Source organism: Pan troglodytes, chromosome 6 (genome assembly GCF_028858775.2).
Source record: "Pan troglodytes isolate AG18354 chromosome 6, NHGRI_mPanTro3-v2.0_pri, whole genome shotgun sequence".
NCBI classification, from domain to species: domain Eukaryota; kingdom Metazoa; phylum Chordata; class Mammalia; order Primates; family Hominidae; genus Pan; species Pan troglodytes.
The window spans coordinates 24,457,783-24,479,284 of NC_072404.2; the positions used below are offsets into that span (position 1 = coordinate 24,457,783).

Genomic DNA, 21,502 nt, shown 5'->3' on the forward strand with positions numbered 1-21,502 from the left:
TTCTTTCTTAAACAGCCAATTAAATGGGTTCCTACAACTTTGTAGTCAAAATTTAAGACTATTATATTGTCTCTTTTCTCCAGAATCTCAGTAGTGTCCAAAGTAGTATGTATTAAAGAAAAGAAGAGCTGATTAGTATTCAGAATTGGGACAAAAGTCCTGCAAATAGTTTCCTAAAATATACTTAAAGTCATCTAAACCATGAGTAAATGAATGTCCTCCTTCTCCCGACTGCCCAGTAACAATGGATGTTAGATGGTAGGCACAAAGGAAATTCATATTCAAATTTCTTCATTGTGATACGAGTTTTGATTGGTATATGTTTTCTTAGCTTGATCTTGTCTGACTTACTTTGGTGATATTTAGGTCTTATATGTGTTTTTCCTAAGTTATATTTTATTTCTCTAGATTCTTACTCTTCACCCAAATATATTATAAATTGTATCATCTACTTTAACATTATCTTTCGGCATGTTCCTCTGGTTCTCAAACTCCACTAGCCTTTTGGTGACTTAGATGCGCTGGTCTCCTTTTCCAATCCAAAGTCCCCACAGACTCTGCCTTCTACCAGAAATGCTCCCCACCCTTATTTCCACCCCTGCTTCCCACCCCTCACACATGTAACTTACTCCTTTCCATCCTTCATTCTTTGTGTCTAAACCTAAATATAACACTTCCTCAGCTTAACTCCCTTAACAATCCCCATTTCCACTGCTATGCCAAGCAGTATGTGCTCTTATAACACCTTGTGTTTCTTTCTTCAAAGCATTTTGTCATACTTGAAAATAGGAATAAGTATTTGAAGCTTTCTAAGACATTCACTAAAAGCTCCATGAGGGCAGAGCAGTGGCTATTTTTCTAATGCTTAGCATGGTGTCTTGAACATAGTTGGCACTCAGTAAATATTTGTTGAACAAATGAATGAAAATTCCTAATAAATCTACCTACAGTGAAATCAAAGGACTTTGTTAGTGTGTTCAGGGCCATTTGAGGTTGCGTGGACTGCAGGAAAGTCTATAAGCCTAAAGAGGCTGAGGTGTCCATCTAAGTCTGAGTACTTAAGTGTTCACATTTTAAAACATGTATTTTGTAATTATGTGTGAGTGGGAGGTAAGCATGAATTTGACAAAGAAAAATCTGCATTCATGTTTATGGTGGTAGTATTATAAGTGTGCTGCTAGTTACAATAATTGGCATGTTGCTTACATAGGCACTGACTTAGCAGAAAACTTAACAACTCTCGAAAACACAGTTCAAGGTCTGCAGATGATTTGGTCCACAGGGCCACTGTGAAATAAAACAAATGGCCAGTGTGAGACAAAATAATCTTGAGACTTTTTCCCCATTTATTGAGCTTTCATGTTATGATATTTTGCTATTGTTTAAGTTAGGCATATTGTCAATTATCTTTTAAAATCATTAAGCAGTTAATTCATTGACTTCTGAAAACTAAGTTCAATCTAATTTATAAAATAAATAAAATGTCTAAATAATGATTTTCAAATTAAAAAATAATTTCCTGATTCTTTTCTAATATTTAATTTCCATTTGAGTCTGTTCATAAAACATCTTATTGTTAATTTTTTTTAAATCATACACCTCTTTAAAGTTCAGAATATCAAAATAAATATTTCTAGTTCTTACAAATATATATAAGAAGATGCTTTTTCATTTGACTGTCGTTTCTCTGTATAGGTACAAGAAAATTAGACAAAGACTATTAGCATTTGTGTTCTGGCTTTCATAGCGTTTAACATTCGTTGAAAAATGATATTGACAACATTTTTTATCACCCCCTTTATCTTTTGAGAAAAGTATTATTCCCAGGTTCAACTTTCAAAACCTGTCCTTTTGAAAGTTTCAGGGTTTCCATGGATAGTTTATTTACCTTTTTCTACACCATGTTCTAACTGCATTAAAGAGTGATCCATTAAAAAGAAAAAACAATCCAACACTTAAAGACCTTATTCACTGCCTACTGGACCCATACAATAAGGAATAATGGGACTACTTTAGATTTAGTATTACTGAGGAAACTTGTTGCCTACAAGTTCATTCTGAAATTTATGTTCAATGATTAGAAATCACAGTGTATGAGTTATTAGAAATCAAAGTGTAATTTGCTTCTCTGTTACCATGAAGAACTACTGAATTTTGAACCCCTGAACACTCTCTTCTAGCTGCTTTCGAAATCTATTGAACAACTGAAGCAACCAGGCAGTCACCTTGAGGAAGCGGAGGAAGAGCTTCAGGGGGACCAGGCGATGCAGGAAGACAGAGCGCCCTCTAGTGGCAACAGCACTAGGAGCGACAGCAGTGCTTGTGTGGATGACACACTGGGACAAGTTGGGGCTGTGAAGGTCAAGGAGGAACCAGTGGACAGTGATGAAGATGCTCAGATCCAGGAAATGGAATCTGGGGAGCAGGCTGCTTTTATGCAACAGGTAATAGGCAAAGATTTAGCTCCAGGATTTGTAATTAAAGTCATTATCTGAACATGAAATGCATTGCAGGTTTGGTAAATGGATATGATTTCCTATCAGTTTATATTTCTCTATGATTTGAGTTCAGTGTTTAAGGATTCTACCTAATGCAGATATATGTATATATCTATATAGAGGTCTTTCTATATACTGATCTCTATATAGATATCAATGTTTCATTGAAAATCCACTGGTAAGGAAATACCTGTTATACTAAAATTATGATACATAATATCTGAGCAGTTAATAGGCTTTAAATTTATCCCAAAGCCTGCTACACCAATCACTTCTAAAGAAAACAAATTCACTGTTATTTTGAGTTTTTGTGTTGAGATCAGTGACTGCTGGATAGTCTCCCAGTCTGATCAATGAAGCATTCGATTAGTTTTTGATTTTTTGCAACATCTAGAATTTAATTTTCACATCACTGTACATAATGTATCATACTATAGTCTTGAACACTGTTAAAGGTAGTCTGCCCCTTCCTTCCTCTCTCTTTTTTTAGTTAAGTAGAAATGTTCTGGTCACCATGCCAGTAGTCCTAGGTTATTGTGTAGGTTGCAATTGAACATATTAGGAATACAGGTGGTTTTAAATATATAGATGCAAATTGCAGCACTACTTTAAATATTAGATTATGTCTCACATAGCACTGCTCATTTTACTTTTATTTTGTGTAATTTGATGACACTGTCTATCAAAAAAGAGCAAATGAAGCAGATGCAAATGTTGGTGAGAAGTAATGTGCAGCATTATGGTCCAATCAGATACAATATTGTATCTACAATTGCAAAAAACACAGTAACAGGATGAATATTATCTGATATCAAGTCAAAATCAGTTTGAAAAGAAGAAGGTGTATCATATTTTATATTGTCACTAGAATCTCTTAAGTATAATTCCATAATGACATGGGCATATACCGTAACATTCTGGCAAATAACAATTAGAAAAGATAGGTTTAACAAAAAAATTTACTTGTATATAATGCACCTTCAGGAGGACTATGTCCTTTGATGCTATAAAATACAAACAACTTTGAAGGCAACAGAAGACACTGTTTATTCAAGTCAGTTCTTTGTCAGGTTCCTGCTGTTCTCCTACAGAAAAGTGATTCTGTGAGGCTGAACAGGAAATGCCTTGTGGAAACAGGAAGTCCAAGTGATTCATGTACTGAGGAATGTAGGAAAAAAAATCTGAGGATAGTGCTTTACTCTTTCTGTTTTTAAAGGGCACTCTATGAATTGATTTATTGTCTAAGAAAATAACACCACAAGTAGGGAAATTGTTACGGAAGCTTTTCACTGGAACATTTCCTTCATATTCCCTTTTGATATGTTTACCTTGTTTTATAGGTTTACTTTTGTTAAGCTAGTTAAAGGTTCGTTGTATTAAGACCCCTTTAATATGGATAATCCAAATTGACCTAGAATCTTTGTGAGGTTTTTTCTATTAAAATATTTATATTTCTAAATCCGAGGTATTTCAAGGTGTAGTATCCTATTTCAAAGGAGATATAGCAGTTTTGCCAAATGTAGACATTGTTCAACTGTATGTTATTGGCACGTGTTGTTTACATTTTGCTGTGACATTTAAAAATATTTCTTTAAAAATGTTACTGCTAAAGATACATTATCCTTTTTTAAAAAGTCTCCATTCAAATTAAATTAACATAACTAGAAGTTAGAAAGTTTAAAACTTTTCCATATAATGAAAGTCCTTCTGATAATTTGACAAATAGCTATAATAGGAACACTCCCTATCACCAACATATTTTGGTTAGTATATTCCTTCATATTAAAATGACTTTTTGTCAGTTGTTTTGCATTAAAAATATGGCATGCCTAAGATAAAATTGTATATTTTTTCCATCTCATAAATATTCATTTTCTTCAAAGTCTTTTTTCAATCTCATAAAAAAGGGATAGTGCATCTTTTAAAATACATTTTATTTGGGGAGGAACATGTGGCTGAGCAGACTTTTGTATAATATTACTTCAAAGATATGTAATCACAAACAAAAAAAACTATTTTTTATAATGTCATTTGAGAGAGTTTCATCAGTACAGTTGGTGGACGTTAATTGTTTGAATTTGATAGTCTTTGAATTTAATCAAGAAACTACCTGGAACCAGTGAAAAGGAAAGCTGGACTTAAATAATCTTAGAATTAATTGATAAATGTCTCTTTTAAAATCTACTGTATTTATTATAATTTACACCCTTGAAGGTGATCTCTTGTTTTGTGTTGTAAATATATTGTTTGTATGTTTCCCTTCTTGCCTTCTGTTATAAGTCTCTTCCTTTCTCAAATAAAGTTTTTTTTAAAAGATCCCCTTTCATACACTTGGCTTTGTGTAAACTTGCCGTATTTAATCGAAGTTGAAGCTTGCACACTAGATCTCATATATCAAAATACATTGCCAGTCTTTGTTGAAACAAGAAAATAAAGACATTTTGAGCAGTTACATCTAATACCATTAAAAACAATAAATTCAGCAATAATGACTTTCAACTATTTACATCCAAAATTTTCAAATAGCTAACACATGTAAAATTTGTTTCATTTTCCTTTTGCCAGTGTAAACTTTTTCATGATATGTTATCATGTTTGGTATTTAAATTAAAATGTCAACTTCTAAATATAAAACTTTATCTAAATAGATGTCAGTTCCTAACTTTGCTCAACTTAAAAAATTATTTTTAAAAAGCTTAACATAATCCCTTGAACATAACAAGCACTCAATAAATATTAAAATGAATAATATTCCAAGTGTCGTAATAATTATGTCTATTACAGTGAGATCTTGAAATACAAGTAGAAAGTGACAGCACATAAATTTAAAGAGAAAATAGTAATTAAATGATCTCCCCTTATATGGTAACAATTGTTATAATACCAGCGTGAGGAATAGGAGCCTGATTCAAGTAAAGGCAACTCTGCCGTGCTCTAAGTCACATCAGTATTGCATTAGAGTATCAAGAAATCTGGAGCTATAATTATTGACTGTTACAGAATGGATTATCATTTCATAGTGCCATAAATTTGAGAATACAATCAGAATTCTGGAAATACCATTATTGCTAATTATAATTTCCTGAAATTTGCCTTTGAACTATAAAATTACAGGACTGACTTGGTACCAGAGATCCTAAAATATGAGTTAGAGAAATCAATTAAAAAATGGTTTTATAGTGTATATCTGATTTCTGAAGTGTTATATAGGGTGACTTTTAATACAAAGCATCAATCCAGCATTAGAAAACTTTTCATTAGAAAAAACAGTTATTGCCAAGTCTTGAAATAAATAATCATTATATTTTTTTTCTTCTGGAAGTAAAAATTCACCTTCTCATTGGTGAAGGTGGTTGATGAAGTGTAGACTGCTACTTTTCATAGATCTGAGAAAGATAGTCTTCTAGAAATTGTTATATATTGTTTTATGCTCCTTTTTTTCAAAGGATGTTGAAAAGGAATTCAGACACTAAACCTTTTGTTGAAACCTAGTACTTAACAGATATATATAGAGTATTGTTTTTAATTTGGTGTTTCATTGTGTTTTTTTCAATAATCGAAGTGTACAATTTTGAATCGCTGTAATATGTATAAATTGTGGGTGTGTGATTGAAGGTTTACAATGATAAATAATTTGAGGTCTCCAATTGTAACTGATTATATCAGGAACTTGGAGATACAAAAGAAGGAGTTTGAGACTATTATTCCCTTTATTATTGATCATTGCTTCATCTCTATTTTCAGAAGAAAATATTGAAGGCAATCAAAGAATTTGGGCAAACACAAAGGAAATTGGGAATGTGACTTTTCAGTCATGCCAACAACATATCTATGTAGGCTTAAAAACGTTTATATTCTTGTTGTTACATCTAATTTTATAATAACATCTTTGAGGCTATAAACTGTGTTTAGGCAATGCAACTTTTGGGGATCATTTTGATTTAGAAAAAGATGTTTACTTTTATCTATTACAAACACACAGTGCGCAAGCACTTCATATCTATTAGCTCATTTGGTCCTCACAATAACCTGATGAAGGAGGTATTATTATCATCCCACTGTAGAGATGAGAGCACTGCAACAGAGAAATTAAAGATTTAGGAGGTCTAACTTTAATTTGAACCCAGGCACTTTGGCACCAGAGTCCCTGTTCTCAACCTTTACCATTGTGCTGTGTTGGTGCAACGATTCTTTATATCTGCCCGATATGCTTACTTCTGTCCAATTTATTCAATTGTTTCTCTCTCTTTCCTCATTAGCATTTACCAAACTGTCTTGATCAATAATCTTTTTTAATAGCTTCTATAAATTATGAGATTAGTGATTAGTACTCTTTTTTTTTTTTCTAATTCTAATGAGGGTTAGGGTTAGATGAAGGTTCTAATCCTGCACACATTTTATTCAACCATTTTTAATCGTGACAATCTGTAGACTTCTTTTTTATGACCATAGCCGGTCCTAGGAGGGACTGAAACAGAGTGGCCACACTTGGTTAACTTTTAGGGGAAGGAGAAAGGATTTCAGCAGGTTCAGAGCTCTCCTTTACTTCTTACCTTCACTCCCCAGCTAATGCAAAGAAAGTCCAGTTTCTAAGCCATCAGGACGCTGCCTTTTACAGACTTTTTAAACCTATCAAGGACACACTTGATAATAATTTTGACTTAAGTAGTCTGTATAAAACGTTGTGGAAGGGAAAAATAGAGACAGTTGTCACGTTCTAGACCTCCTAAGTGGTATTCTAATAGAAAGATGCATGACTATCCTCTCGAGGGAAACAGGTTCTGACCACACCCCTAGAGGTTCTGAGTCTGTTGTTCTGACTGGTTGCTCAGTCATTTACCTTTTTCAAGCCTTTTGAAGAGTCCGATTCAGAAATAATGTTTTGGAGATGGCCAGGTGCCCTAACCACTTCCTGAAATCTGGCCTGATTTTTAATAGCTTTTACCTAAGTTCCTCAGATTCTCTGATTCATAGTTTTCAAAATATCTTGTCTCCTATTTTTGTATATTGTTCTCGGCTTCTTCTGCATTTTAACTCAAGTATAGGCAATTCTCACTATATTTACTGGAATTACTCCAATAAGTTTTAGAATATTCATGGTGCTGTGCAGCCATCACTAGTATCTAATTCCAAAACACTTCCATTAACCCCAACTCAAAAAAAAATCTTGTACCAACTAAGCAGTCACTCCCACTCCACGCTCCTTCTTGCCCCTGACAACCACTAATCTGCTTTATATCTCTGTGGATTTGCCTATTGTGGATATTTCATATAAATGAAGTCATGCATTATGTGGCCTTTTGTGCCTGGCTTCTTTCCTTATGCAGAAGATTTTCAGGGTTCATCCACAGCATCAGTACTTCATTCCTTCTTATGGCTGAGTAATATTCCCTTGTATGGCTATACAACATTTCGCTTATTCATTCATCAGTTGAACACACAGTTTTCACTTTTTTGTCTATTATGAATAATGCTGCTGTGATCATTCGTGTACAAGGCTTTTGTGAGAAGATATATTTTCATTTCTCCTGGGTATATATCTAGGAGTGAAATTTCTGGGTAATATGGTAACTGTTTAACTTTTCGAGGAACTGTCAACCTGTTTTCCACGTAGCTGAACTATTTTACTTTCCTGCTAGCAATGTGTGAGGGTTCCAGTTCCTCCACATCTTCTCCATTTGTTATTTCCCCTGCTTTACTGATGGTAGCCATCCTAGTGAGTATGCCGTGCTATCATTGTTGCTTTGATTTATATTTCATTAATGACTAATGATGTTGAGCATCTTTTTATTTGCTTATTGGCCATTTCTATAACTTCATAGGAGCAACATCTAGTCAAGTCCTTTGCCCATTTTCTAGTTGGCTTGCTTGTCTTTTTGTTGTTGAGTTGTAAGTGCTTTTAGATATATTTTGTGTAGTAGACCTTTATCGGGTATATAAGTTGCAAATATTTTCTCCTATTCTGTCAGTTTTCTTTTCATTTTATTAAGTGTTCTTTGATGCACAAAAGTTTTGAATTTTGCTGAAGTCCAGTTTATCTATTTTTCCTTCTGCTGCTTGTGCTCTTGGTATCATATTTTAAAAACTGTAACCTAGTCCAGGGTTATAAAGATTTACACTTACGTCGCCTTCTTAGAGTTTCATTAATAAAAATTTAGCACTTAATATTAGGTCTTTGATCCATTTTGTGTCATACACATTGTTTTTAAATATTCTTCTATGCATTTAAATTATTTTCAAAGAGATATGAACTTCATGATTATTCGACTTCATTTTCTCATACTTTATCTTCATTTTCCTTATTATATGAGTTGATGCAAAAGTAATTGCGGTTTTTGCAATTACTAGTTGATTTTGGTCTTGCCTTTCTGATATTTCTGTGGCTGACCCTTGTTGCTTTCTAACTTTTGATACTGTTACTTTTTTCTTCCCAAAATATCACTGAAATGTTACAATCTTGATGTTTATTATTCCTTTTTTTCTGGTGCTCTTTAAAAATTAAAGCAATTATTTTTCTTCATGAATATTACTTTTAAAATCCTACCCTCGTCACTCAGTTTTGCTAATTACAGTTGAATTTTATGTTGAAGCCAGGTGTGGAAGGATGTCTGTAGACCTAGATACATGGGAGGTTAGGGCAGGAGGATTGTTGAGCCCACGAGTTTGAGGCTGCATTGAGCTATGATCATGCCACGGTGCTCTAGCCTGAGTGACAAAACAACAGCATGTCTTTAAAAAAATTATGTCGAACTAATGTTCATGTCTTCGCTTTGATCTTCATGCCTCTGTTGACAGAATTTCTGGAGAAAGAACCCTAAATTTGCTCTGTCCAAACTAGTAGCCACATGTACCTATTGAACATTTAAATGTGGTTGGCAAGAATTGAGGTACAGCCTAAGTAGAAAATGCACAGCAGATTTCAAAGATATAGTACAAAAAGTTTATTAATATTCCATGTCTGTTGATTACATGTTGAAGTAATATTTTAAATATATATTAAGTCATATAACGTCATTAAAATTAATCTTACCTGTTTTACTTTTTAAATGTGGCTATTCGAAAAGAATATACATGGTTTGCATTTGTGACTCACATATTTTTATTTGTATGTATGTTTCTGCTTTAGATCATCTTCATCTCATTTTGTATTTTGTTAATTGATCTCATCACATCAATTTGAAAATAGATGGGCTATAAAACTTGAACAGATGAATTTTTGCTCTTGCCAGTATCTTTCTGTTGCTCTTAATTAACATAGAGGCATAAAATGTTCGTGTTAGCAGAGATCTGAGGCATCTGAATGGTTTAAGGGTTTAAAGATCCTTCTCCTTTACCTTCAAGACAACTCAAAGTCTACCAAATGTTTTATTACCAATATTAGTTGTAAGGAGAATTAACTTACTGCTCCATTCTCATCTCAAAGTTAGTAAATTCATCCATAATATGTGCTGGGTTTTCCTGCTTTTCCTTTTTGTTGTTGTTGTTGTTGATGAGACCACCATTTAGACAGTGGGATAGATGATCTTGTAGTCATCTTTGATTATCTTCATTGCTTTATCTCCTATAGGCAGTTGGTCCTCCTGTTTCTGATTTCACATCATCATATTTCTTTACTTCATCTTCAGCTTTGCTTTCTCCAGCTACTAGTGAACAGTAAAACAAATCCATGCTGCTCTCATTGCAATAGCCCCCTTTTACATCAGTGTGATATTTATACTACTTCAATTAACTTACTGTAAAATACCAATACCATTTTCCCATTTTCTATGGTCAACCTACAGTAATTGCTTTCTAATATTTCACTTAAATGATATCAGAGAGCTACAGTCTTCATAATTCAACCTTTATACACTAACCAAGCACTCACTTCTGCCATATGCCATCTGTGATTTCTCCAGCCCTTCTGATCTCCCCAACTTGAAATCAGTTCCAGAGTTTCCCATGTAATTCTTATTTATCATTGTCTGTGTGGCGTTATATCTTTTTGCTTTTTGAGGTCAGGGAAAATGTACTCTATTGTGTTCATCATTGTTCCTAGAGCCACTCAGGGAACCTATGAAATGTTCAGCTGAACTTTATTTTAATGGTTTTTGTTTTACATTGTTCTTATTGAGATGTAAATGGTTAAAGGCATTTTCTTCCATACTATGATTTTATTCTCACTTTTGTTTTCAATGTGAAATGTAGAGTCATTTTTTACTTGATGGACTATTTCTTGTCCTCAGTGTCCTCCTTAGTAATATATTTTTTAAACTGGCTTTAGTAAAAATAGCTACTATTTTTCATTTTCAGCCTATGGTAAATGATGGAAATATTTTTCTTGATGAATTTATTATTTAACAGTACTCGCACCATATTAATTTTTATAATTTATATTTGTATATGAATTATTGACTATGACTTCTAATATCTAGCATACATTTTTAGATAAAAATATATCTAGATTAATTTGAATGACCTCTTTATAGTATTAATTTTTCTATTTCCATGTATTCTATAGATAATTTTTTAAAGTGAGAGCTTGGAAAGAAGACAAAATGATTCATATTAATCTTTCTTAGAGAGTGAATCAGCCTCCTCCTTGTGCATATTTAAAGAAAACTTACTAAATGTGGAAATTGATGTGTTGTTTTGACTAGGTATGCATCAAACCCTATGTATGCATCAAAAACAGTGGCATTTTGCATTGTCTTTGAGATCTATGCATGGAACTGCCTCGTATGGTAATATTGATTTTATAGTTAGGCTGCAGGAGTTGCAACTCCAACTTCCCCACCTACTAGCAACTCCATGTGAAGTAAATTACCGAATTCTGCCAAGCCTCTGTTTACTTGTTTGTTAAATGTGGTCAGGAATTCTAAATTTTTCTGTTAAGGAATTGTCAGCTTTAAATGTGTTAACATGTTTAAATAATGTAATGAGTACTAGCATAATGGGTACACAGTAAAAATTAGCTATTGTTATGAAAAGTAGCATTAATATATCTTGGAACTTTAGTAACTTTGTTCTCCTTGGTAGGAGCTGACCTTACACTCAATTTCAATCTTTAATAATGAATAATTTTCTCTTCTGTAAATAAAAAAAATTCTAGTACAGTGCTTCCCACCTTTTTCATGTCCTAGCACACATAGAAAATGGCAATATGTATACGGCCCAGGTCACTGCAGGAGACTGCTCAGCCTCTCCTCCCTACCCCAAGAGTTGAGAACCGTCTAGGGTTGATTCAGCTGCAGCCCTTTCATGACTTACAGGGAAGTCCTCAGGCTGGAATGTTCTTTGGGAGACCCTGTGAGTACATTACTCCTCTTCTTCCTCTCCACTGCCTTTTCTTATGTCTCCTCTCACCTCCCATAAAAAGAATCCTGGATTTTTTTTCACCAGATTTCAACTAATGATTCACTAATTTTAAAACAACTCTAGGTGTGAATGATTAACATGATCATTGTTCCGAAGGATGTTTTAAGAATATGTGTTGATCACGGAGGATCTTTGGATAAGCTATGTCTGTGCCCAGGTCTCCTCTAACTTTAATTCTCACCCTATTATCAGCACCAAAACCGTCAATCAGAAAGCAAAACTCAGAAAATTGGCATTGTCTAGTAGCCTACAGGGGGTTCTCTTGTCATATTTGCACTGGACTCTGCCTTTCTTTCTTATTTTTATTTTTAAAGCCAGTCAAATTTAGCAGTGCGGGGTTGTATATGGACTCTTCCTTTGGAATCAGCATGAAATAAAGAATGCAAAGATTTTTCTGTCTCTGCTTTTTAACAAATGTTCTGGGAAACTTCCCCCCTCCCCCACCTACTATCTCTAGTTAGGTAAATGCTCAAAGAACTTAGAATGGGAAATCTTGCAATGATTTCTTGATCTTAAGTAATTTGACTGCATAATTTTGCATAGCCATTTGTCCTCTCTCTATTACCTTCTTTTAACATGGTGAAGAATAAGTCTACTTTACACTATATTTTTAGCATCTTAGATATATTTTGGTCATGAAGATGGTGCTATCAAATCCTTTTTTGAAAAACTTACACTTTATGAATTATAGCACATTTAATATTTATTTTTCTACTGTAAATTATAAATTATTTGACTTTTGCTTAATTATTTCAATTGTCTGACAAACTCATAAAAATATCCAACTTGGTTCCTTTATTTTATATTTTCTTTATCACATACAAATCTTAAAATGTATATATTTTATGTCTTTATATGTTTACAGTGGTTAGTTGTATCTCATTATAACCTTTTTCTGGATATGGAAGCAGATAATATTTTCTTCCTTAAAAGGGACTCTCTCAGGGATTAAAAAAATTCTAATTTTTAATGTCCTGGGGTTTTTGGCATGCTGTTTAAATTAAAATTTTAAAATGATATTTTTACTTTTGTTTGCACACAACTTCCTAAATCTTAGTGATTTTTAGTCTACTTTTTGAACTATAATATCCATACAAACCCCACTTGATATATATACATAGAGTTTAATAAACTTTGAGAAATGTATATGCCACTATCTAGATAGAGAATATTTGTCATTCCAGAGAATTCCCTCCTGCCCTCTTTATACTCAGACTCACATCCTCACTCTCCTCCCAGCCCCAGTCAACTATTGATCTGTTATTCTGACACTATATATTAGTTTTTATTTTTCTAGAAGTTCATTTAGGTGAATCATATAAAAAAGAGTTTGTGATATTTTCAGTCTGAATTTTTTTTCAATCAGAAAATGCTTCTGAGATCCCTCCATGTATGTACCGGTGATATGGTCCTGTTTATTGCTGAATAGTTAGCCACTGTACAGATATGCCACAATTTGTTTATATATTTGTCTATTGATGGAAATGTAGGTTATTTTCAGGTGTGAGTAATTATGAATGAAACTACCATGAATATCTTATACAAGTTTCTGTAGAAATTTATTTTATTTCGTTTGAGTAATTACTTAGGAGTGAAAATGAGTTGTACACTAAGTATAGGTTTAACTTTATAGGAAGCTGCCAAATTATTTGTAATTAATTATTGTTTGACATTCTCATCAACAATGTATGAGTTTCTATTACTCTGCGTTCTTGTTTACACTTGATATTGTTGGGTTTTTCTAACTGTATGCAGCTAATGACTGCATTAGGTGGCTCAGTTTTTAAATTGAGGCATGTCTTTTTATTGTTGGTTATCAAATTATATATTTTGGATACAATCTATTTCTACATATGTATGTTACAAATAATTTCACTTACTTTGTCATTGGCCTTCCATTTTGGAGAGCAGAATATTTAAGCACTAACACTAGCACTTGATGTGTTCCATTCTATCAATTTGTTCTTCTATGGTTAGTGCTTTAGTGTCCTTTCAAGAATGATTTGTTTTCCTGCTTTCTTCCTCCAGTTTAAACATTTAAATGAAAGAGCAATTTTGAGTTAATTTTCATATGATGTGAAGATAGGTTGAGTTTCATTATCTTACAGGATTAGATTTTTCAGCACCTCTTTTTTTGAAAAGATTATTCTTGCTCCTTTGAATTATTCTGGTCTATTTGTTAGAAATCAATTGAACATATAAATGTTAGCAGATTTCTGAGCTCTTTATTTTATTCCATTGATCTCTGTCTTTACACCAATACCACAGAATCTTGATTACTGTTGCTATTTAGTAACTCTTAACATTAAGTAGTTTATTTTTCTCTGCTTGTTTGTAAGATTTTTTGGTTAATACTAGTTTTTAGCAAATTGATTATGATGTCCCTTAATGTGGTTTTCTCTGTGTACATCCTTCTTTGGTTCACTGAGCTTCTTATATCTGTGGGTTTGCACTTTTTAAAAGTTTAGAAAATGTCAAGTGTTATTTCATCTGATATTTTTCCTGCTAATTATTTTCTCTCTCTTTCTTTTGGGACTCCAGTTACACATAGAGTAGACTGCTTGATACTGTCTCACATATCAAGTTTCCATATTTTTTTCTTCATGTTTTCTTCTGTACATTTTCTATTGCTGTACACATCTTTTCTTCCTAGTGGATGAACTTCTGTTAATCACATCCAGTAAATTTTTCATTTAAGATCTGGAGGTTTTCACATCTAGAAATATAGATATGTTTTCCATTTGTCTCTGCAACATATTCACATTTTTCTTTAAATCCTTGAGTGTATTTTTGTTTACTTTAAAGTCCTTTTCTGCCATTTTGGGGTCTGCTACTACTGCTTAATTTTTCTCTTGAATATGGTTCATATTTTCCTGTTCTGTTTAATGTCTAGTAAATTTCCATTCAATGTTAGACAATTTAAATTTGTTGTCTTTCTTTAAAGAATGTTCACTTGAAACATTCAAGGCTTATGTTAAAGTTTTGTTTGTGCAAGTCTATCATAACCTTTACACTCAACTTGGTTTCTCTCTTGCTGACTAATTTGTGAGTTCTCTGGAGCATTTAACAGGGGTGGATGACACCATGGAATAATCAATCTTAGCCTAGGACCCTGGTGCAGGAATGAAGATGGAGAGAAAGGATTGGATTTAGTAAAGATCTGAAAAAATAAATCCAGCTATTCTGGGGGGAATGAGCTGCTTCAACTCATTCTTAGTCCTGTATTCACTTTAGAAGCTAGTGACTTGCTGGGTCCTACCAAGTCAGTTCTCCAGTGTGGCTTGGTCATTTTCAAGCAGGCTTTGAATTTCTTGGATTTTGGTACTCTTTACATTCAAATATTAACTTTAAAGGCAGATATGAGGGAACAACCGTTAACAATTGCCTATACATATACAGACAAACACAGACTGAATGGACATTTTTACCCAAGTTTTTTGGAGGACCTGTGCATCCTACAATTACGTTGGTTAAACCGTGTGAAAACAATAATACGATCTAGTTTAAATTTTTTTTCTAATCTCCATTTAAAGAATTAGAATTTCTCTTTCTTCCTTCCCTCCCACCCTCTCTCCCTTTCTTTTCTTTTCTTTCTTTTCTTTCCTTTCTTTCTTTCTTCCTTTCTTCCTTTCTTTCTTTTTCTTTTCATCTTTCTTTCCCTCTTTCTCTTTCTTCTCTCTCTCCGTCTCTTTCTTTCTCTCTCTTTCCTTTTCTTCTCTGAGTAACATTGATCCTACTAAATTTATTAGACCGTGTTCTGTTAATTCAGTTACTCTTTAATATAGTAAGAAATAATATGTCTTATGAAAAATTTTAATTCCAGTATGAAGCATAGATAATGGACTATTTATAACATCTAAATACTAGGTAACATAAGTGTAATTTTTATTTTAAAAATTGACTATTATTTACATTTTGTATATTATATTATATTTTAATGCTTCTATTTAAAGAGGTAAGCCATGGATGTTCTGCAATGATTCTACATTTTCTATGTCTCTAAGTTAAAAGTGCCTTGCAGTCTTCTAATTTGGGATCCCTGTTAAGCAGTTTTCTTGCATTTAGTTTTCCACCACAATGCTTAGTTCCCGGTTTCTTTATCCAGGATGACAATTACTATGGCATAGTTCATGTTCTTTGCATTAGAAATCAGTGCCACTATAAACCATGACTGATAAAAATGAATGGGACCTACGAACCCAGGGGAACTTTTCTAGAAACATGGAAGTGTGGGTATGTTTAAAATGTTCTTGACCAAAAGCCTAGAACTGCAGTGGCAAACTTAGAGAAAATTGTGCCATTGGCCTAAAAATTGTGGGGAGCCTACTAGGAGAGTTTTCTCAAAAGATTCCAAAGGCTTTTATGCCTTTTAAAACATTTATCTCTTCATCTTCGGTTGAGTAATGAGGAGGAAGAAATTAAAAGTGGTGGAAAGTGAGCAATAGATTTTATTTTAACTTTGATTCAGAACTATTCAGGTTTTGATTTTAGTTGGTATAGAAATGTGTTCTTAAAGCAATCAGAATATTAGCTGAAGTTAGTGTTAGTGAACCTTGATGGGCAGAGGTGTTTCTTTTTCATCCTCTTTAATTACCATGGACTTTTAGATGGCCCCTAAAGTGAATTTGGAAGTTTTCAACATTTGGCATTAAAGTTCAGGCCCAGGGAGGTTATGTGGATGTGTAACTTCTGATTCTTGGATGGTGTGTTGATACTGTATATTTTTTAATGGTTACACTTTTCCTTGACTAGTATAAAAGATTTACTGTTACAGTTTGTGTGTGGCCAGGCAGTGGCATATGGAAAAGCTGTTTCCTGCTATTTAATTTAATTAGCCCGATCACGTGCCAGCCTTCGGGCATGTCACTCTGGACCTCTGAGGCTCTTTGTCTGTCAAGGAGATGAACAATATCTTGGCTTTGTTTGGTTGCTTGGGATGCTGAAGATAAAAACCACTGAAATTTTGACTGTTTGTTTAACCAAATCTTTGCATTTTTGCCATTTGGCTTTGATTTTGTTTTACAAAAAAGGATGACATTTGGCCTTGGGGAAGTGAAAAAGAAATATTGAGTAGACGAAGAAGAGCTGTTGCTTTCTATGGCTTAATACAGGATTGAGATGATTATCATTTTATAATCAGGAAGTTTTAGTTTTCCACTATTTTGTTAGTAAAAACTGAGGACAATTTTCATTGCATCACTTTAGCCCTAAACTTAGCTGACAAACTGTCATTCTAATTCAAGCCTCCTTCTTTGGTTCATGTGTGTATTTTTGTGTGATTTTCTTCATCTTGCCAAATCTCGAAATCTTTCAGTGAATTCGTTGTTGAAAAAGAAAATATTTTGTTTCGTTTTTGAATTAGAATATTCCAGTTTGGTCTTGTTTTCATAAAAAAGATGGTGATCAATACATTTAGGCACCTTCAGAATTGTTCTCAATATTTTAGCCTGTCTTTTAAAGTACTTTTAAAACTTTTTTCTTTTATAGTCAATATGTTCAGTTTTTAAAAATTATCTTTAACAATATTTGTTATTATTATATTTCTTTAGTTTCAAAGCTTTAAAATTAGTAAAGAACATTTGAAGAAAAACAGAAGATTTGAAAATATATGCTACAGTATAGGAACTTGATTTGCAATAAGGACTTCTGCCTAAATTTCCAGCAGAATTAACAGCAACTTCCATGAGTCAAAGTTACTTGTCCCAGGTGATCAATTTCTTTGAGCATCCAGATTTTAAAATTAGTTGTCCCAGATTTGAGGTTCTTAACCAATTATAGATACATGCACAGTTTAGAAGTTCAAGAATATGTGCCCATGGACTTAATCCTGCACTAAGAAAGTTAGATTAAGTCACACAGAGCATCCATTCCATATGAGCTACTGTCCCAGGTGCCAAGATACAGCCCCACCCTCTGACATCTCTTGGCCTTTGGAGTAACCCATAGGACCTATACCGAATAAATGACAATCTGTCCCAAAGAAAATATCCTTTGTCTAACGCTAATAGAACCATTGCTTCTGAATAGATTGGGATTTTTTAAGCAAATTATTATCTATTTCATTTTGATAAACTTTGCAAGAAAAGCCCTTACCTCTAATTGCATTTTTAAATTTAGAATAAAAGGTTAAATTTATTAAGAAAAGGAAATGAAAACCTAAAAATTTAAATTATCTTTACCAACACAATTCTCAGAACATAATTTACATTCACAATACAGACATTTAAAATGACCTTATAATATAGTTTCCACATGCAAAGTATGAATCTTACTTACAAACCTATGATCTGCATAGATTTTGCATTTTGTTTAAGGGCAAGTAAACAATAACAAAGAGAACATTGTGCTTTTTCTCTTCTAATGCTTTCTATCATCATTTCTTCTGTGTAATTGTACTTAAAACTTCAATCATTGTATCCATTTTGGGATTCATTATTGTAATTTATAGTTCTCTGTGTATGATTAATTTTTCATTTTTATTTTCCTTATATGTATAGAGCGTGATATTTCTGAGGGTACACACATGCCTACACACATTCACACTCACTCTACATATTGATTTTAGAATAAAGTTGTATCCATCCAAGACAATTTGTTTTGCTGGTAACTTTTTAAGAATGAATATATTTTTAATATTGGGAAACACCCATATTCTCTAAATAAAATATAGCCATGGCAGAAATGCAGTCCTTTTTTTTTATAAAGGTCTTTTTTTCACTATTGGCGTTTTGTTGAAAATATTATAAAGTATAACAAGACTAAAGGTTGAAATCAAATTAATCATGAGGTGACAGTTAATTCAGAAATAGAGATCTCCTTAAAAATTTTCTGGGAGGTGGAGGTGGGTGGATCATTTGAGGTCAGGAGTTCGAGACCAGCCTGGCCAACGTGGTGAAACCCTGTCTCTAATAAAAATACAAAAATTAGCTGGGCATGGTGGTGGGCGCCTGTGATCCCAGCTACTTGGGAGGGTGAGGCAGGAGAATCGCATGAACCTAGGAAGCGGAGGTTGCAGTGAACTGATATCATACCATTACACTCCAGCCTGGGAGACAGAGGGAGACTCTGCCTAAAAAAAAAAAAAAAAATTTAAAGACAATTTATTTGTTAACCAAACATAAGGCCCTAGAATATAGGTATTAAAATGGTACAACCTTGTTTCTGCTAGAAAATGTAATCTTTGTGAAATTCTGAACTTTTCTTTTTTTTACAAAAAACGAATAACAATAGTGAAAGTAATTGTGCAATTTCAAATAGAGATTTAGAAACAGCAAGGTGTATAGAAAAAGTCCTTATAATTAAACTTACAAATTAATTTGGCTTGTAGTAAACATTACTCCAAATTTTATTTGCACATTGTCCTAAAATTCTAAATGAAAAAAATAAAAAATACACTGTCATTTGTGCCACTATGGTCAAAATATATATAAAGCGCAAAACCTGCACCAGTCTTGATCAAGGTCTTCCAGCTTCTAAGTTGCAGAACTGTGATCAAAACCTACATCCAGTTCCATGTTCTTTCCATTAAACATCGCTACTTCTGAGCAGAACCCACAGTTCAGCAAAGGGTTTGACATCTTGTCCCTGGTTCTTCTAAAGACTGAAAGTAGGAAGGATCTTTACTTCCCTACACTACAGTTTCATGACCTCTGTTATCCACTGGGTTACTTTGAGGAACAGCTTCCGCTGATAATTGTAATAGTTTATTTTTTGTTTGTTTTGTGATAATGGAAAAAATTTATTGAAGAGCTTGCTTACTTCTTATAGGTATATTGAGTGAGCTGTTGTATTTTTTCACTCAAAATGGAAAGATAGTGCTGGCAGAAACCAATCTTTACATTGTTTTATTTCAACTCTGCTTGTTAACAAACTGGAGGCATCAAAGTTTGAGATATTGGGAGTTGAGTTTTCTATGTGTAATTTCTATGATATGCTTCCATTTTTCAAACTTTTTTAATTTTCAAGTTTTATTTACTCTAAAATAAAACTAAGAATACTTAACTCATGAAGACCAGAAAACAATATTTGATCCATCTTACTTTTTAAAATCAAAACTATCATGTTAGACCAGGTGCAGTGGCTCACACCTATAATCCCAGCCCTTTGGGAGGACAAAATGAGCTGATCACTTGAGCCCAGGAGTTCAAGACCAGCCTAAGTAGCATGGCAAAATCCCATCTCTACAAAAAAATACAAGAATAAGCCATGTGTGATGGTGCATGCCTGTAGTCCCATCTACTTCAGAGGCTGAGGTAGGAGAGTCACTTGAGCCTGGAGGCGGAGATTGCAGTGAACCTATCATCCCACTGCACTCCAGCCTGGCAACAGAGCCAGACCCTATCTCAAAAAAAAAAAGTAAGAATATTTAACTCATGAGGACCAGAAAACAATATTTGATCCATCTTACTGACAACAAAAACTTTTTTTTAATCAAAACTATCCTGTTAGGCCAGGTGCAGTGGCTGACACCTACAATCCCAGCACTTTGGGAGGACAAGGTGGGCAGATTGCTTGAGCCCAGGAGTTCAAGACCAACCTGAGGTGCAACAACTCACAAACAAACAAACAAACAAACAAACAATAAAACTATACTGAAAAGGCTTTAATACACCAACTGATAACTTTTAGATGGTTTAAAGGCATCTTCTGATGAACTGTGTCCTAATGAGTGTGATTGGATACCTTTGAGCAAGGTACCCAGATTTAAAATGACATATCTCTTAATTTTAAATGTAAGATCAAGGTCCTAAAATTTGATATAGACTGATTATTCTTCAACAGCTTGGGAACTTTATTTCCTACCCCAAGAGACAGTTGGTTTATGAAGTAACCCCCTACACACAATATATATACACATATATTTATATGTATATGTATATTTATGAGTGAACTTTTTTCTTTGCACACTTTTCCTAATGGTGTCATGGAAAACTCCCCTCCACCTAAGTTATGTTCTAAAGCCAATCTTCTAGTTGTTTATCACATCATTTCTCTTGATTTTAAACATTTGAAATTTGAAGGAAAATGGTTTCTTCTGTAACATGATCCTCTCTATTCAGTTTTATGTGGTTTTCTTTTCCTTGTTACTTTTCCTCCTCAAGGTCCTCCCACTTTTTTTGTTGTTAAATAAAATTCGTCTGAATCTCTCTTTGAAGATAATTTATGGAGAGAAACTGTCCTCCACCCTCACTGTGGCTTACCACAACCTCTAGAAAGGTTAGTTGGAGTACACTGAAATAAAAAAAGACTGTCAAACAGCAATTCTCTAGCTATGGAATCTACTGGTGTTTTGCTGGAAAGCTTATAAAATGAAGTGTCATTATGCACTGTGCTATACCATCCTTTGTGTGTTCTAACTATATCACTCCCTTTTCCACTTACCCATGGGAAGCAGCTTACCCAACCAGTCTGGCCTATGTGATGGAGAAGCAAAGATCTGAAGAGCCAGTTTTTTTTTTTTGTTCTTGACCAGCTATACGATTTCTAGGTGTTCTATGCCTCAGTTTCCTCATTTGTTAATTGAAAGTGTTAATCCTGATCTTCATCGAAAGACTATGTTTTGCTCACCCATGCTGACATGTAAAGATGACATATAGCCACAGCTTTCTTGACAGTTATCAGGAAGACAGACCAATATTGAATGACCG

The 21,502-nt window shown here is 33.5% G+C and overlaps 1 protein-coding gene across 50 annotated transcripts in view; it reads left to right on the plus strand.

The window, feature by feature from the left end:
- HDAC9 (histone deacetylase 9) overlaps positions 1 to 21,502 on the plus strand; it is a 911,712-nt gene that overhangs the window by 573,938 nt on the left and 316,272 nt on the right. For 29 of the 50 annotated variants that reach the window (XM_016957129.4, XM_063814075.1, XM_054687406.2 and 26 more), the window contains one exon: positions 2,181 to 2,444. In XM_016957129.4, coding sequence (XP_016812618.1) covers positions 2,181 to 2,444 — 264 coding nt within the window. Of the gene's footprint in view, positions 1 to 2,180; positions 4,815 to 21,502 lie in introns of those variants that run through there. The other 21 variants (XM_063814095.1, XM_063814102.1, XM_016957136.3 and 18 more) reach the window with 1 other exon arrangement.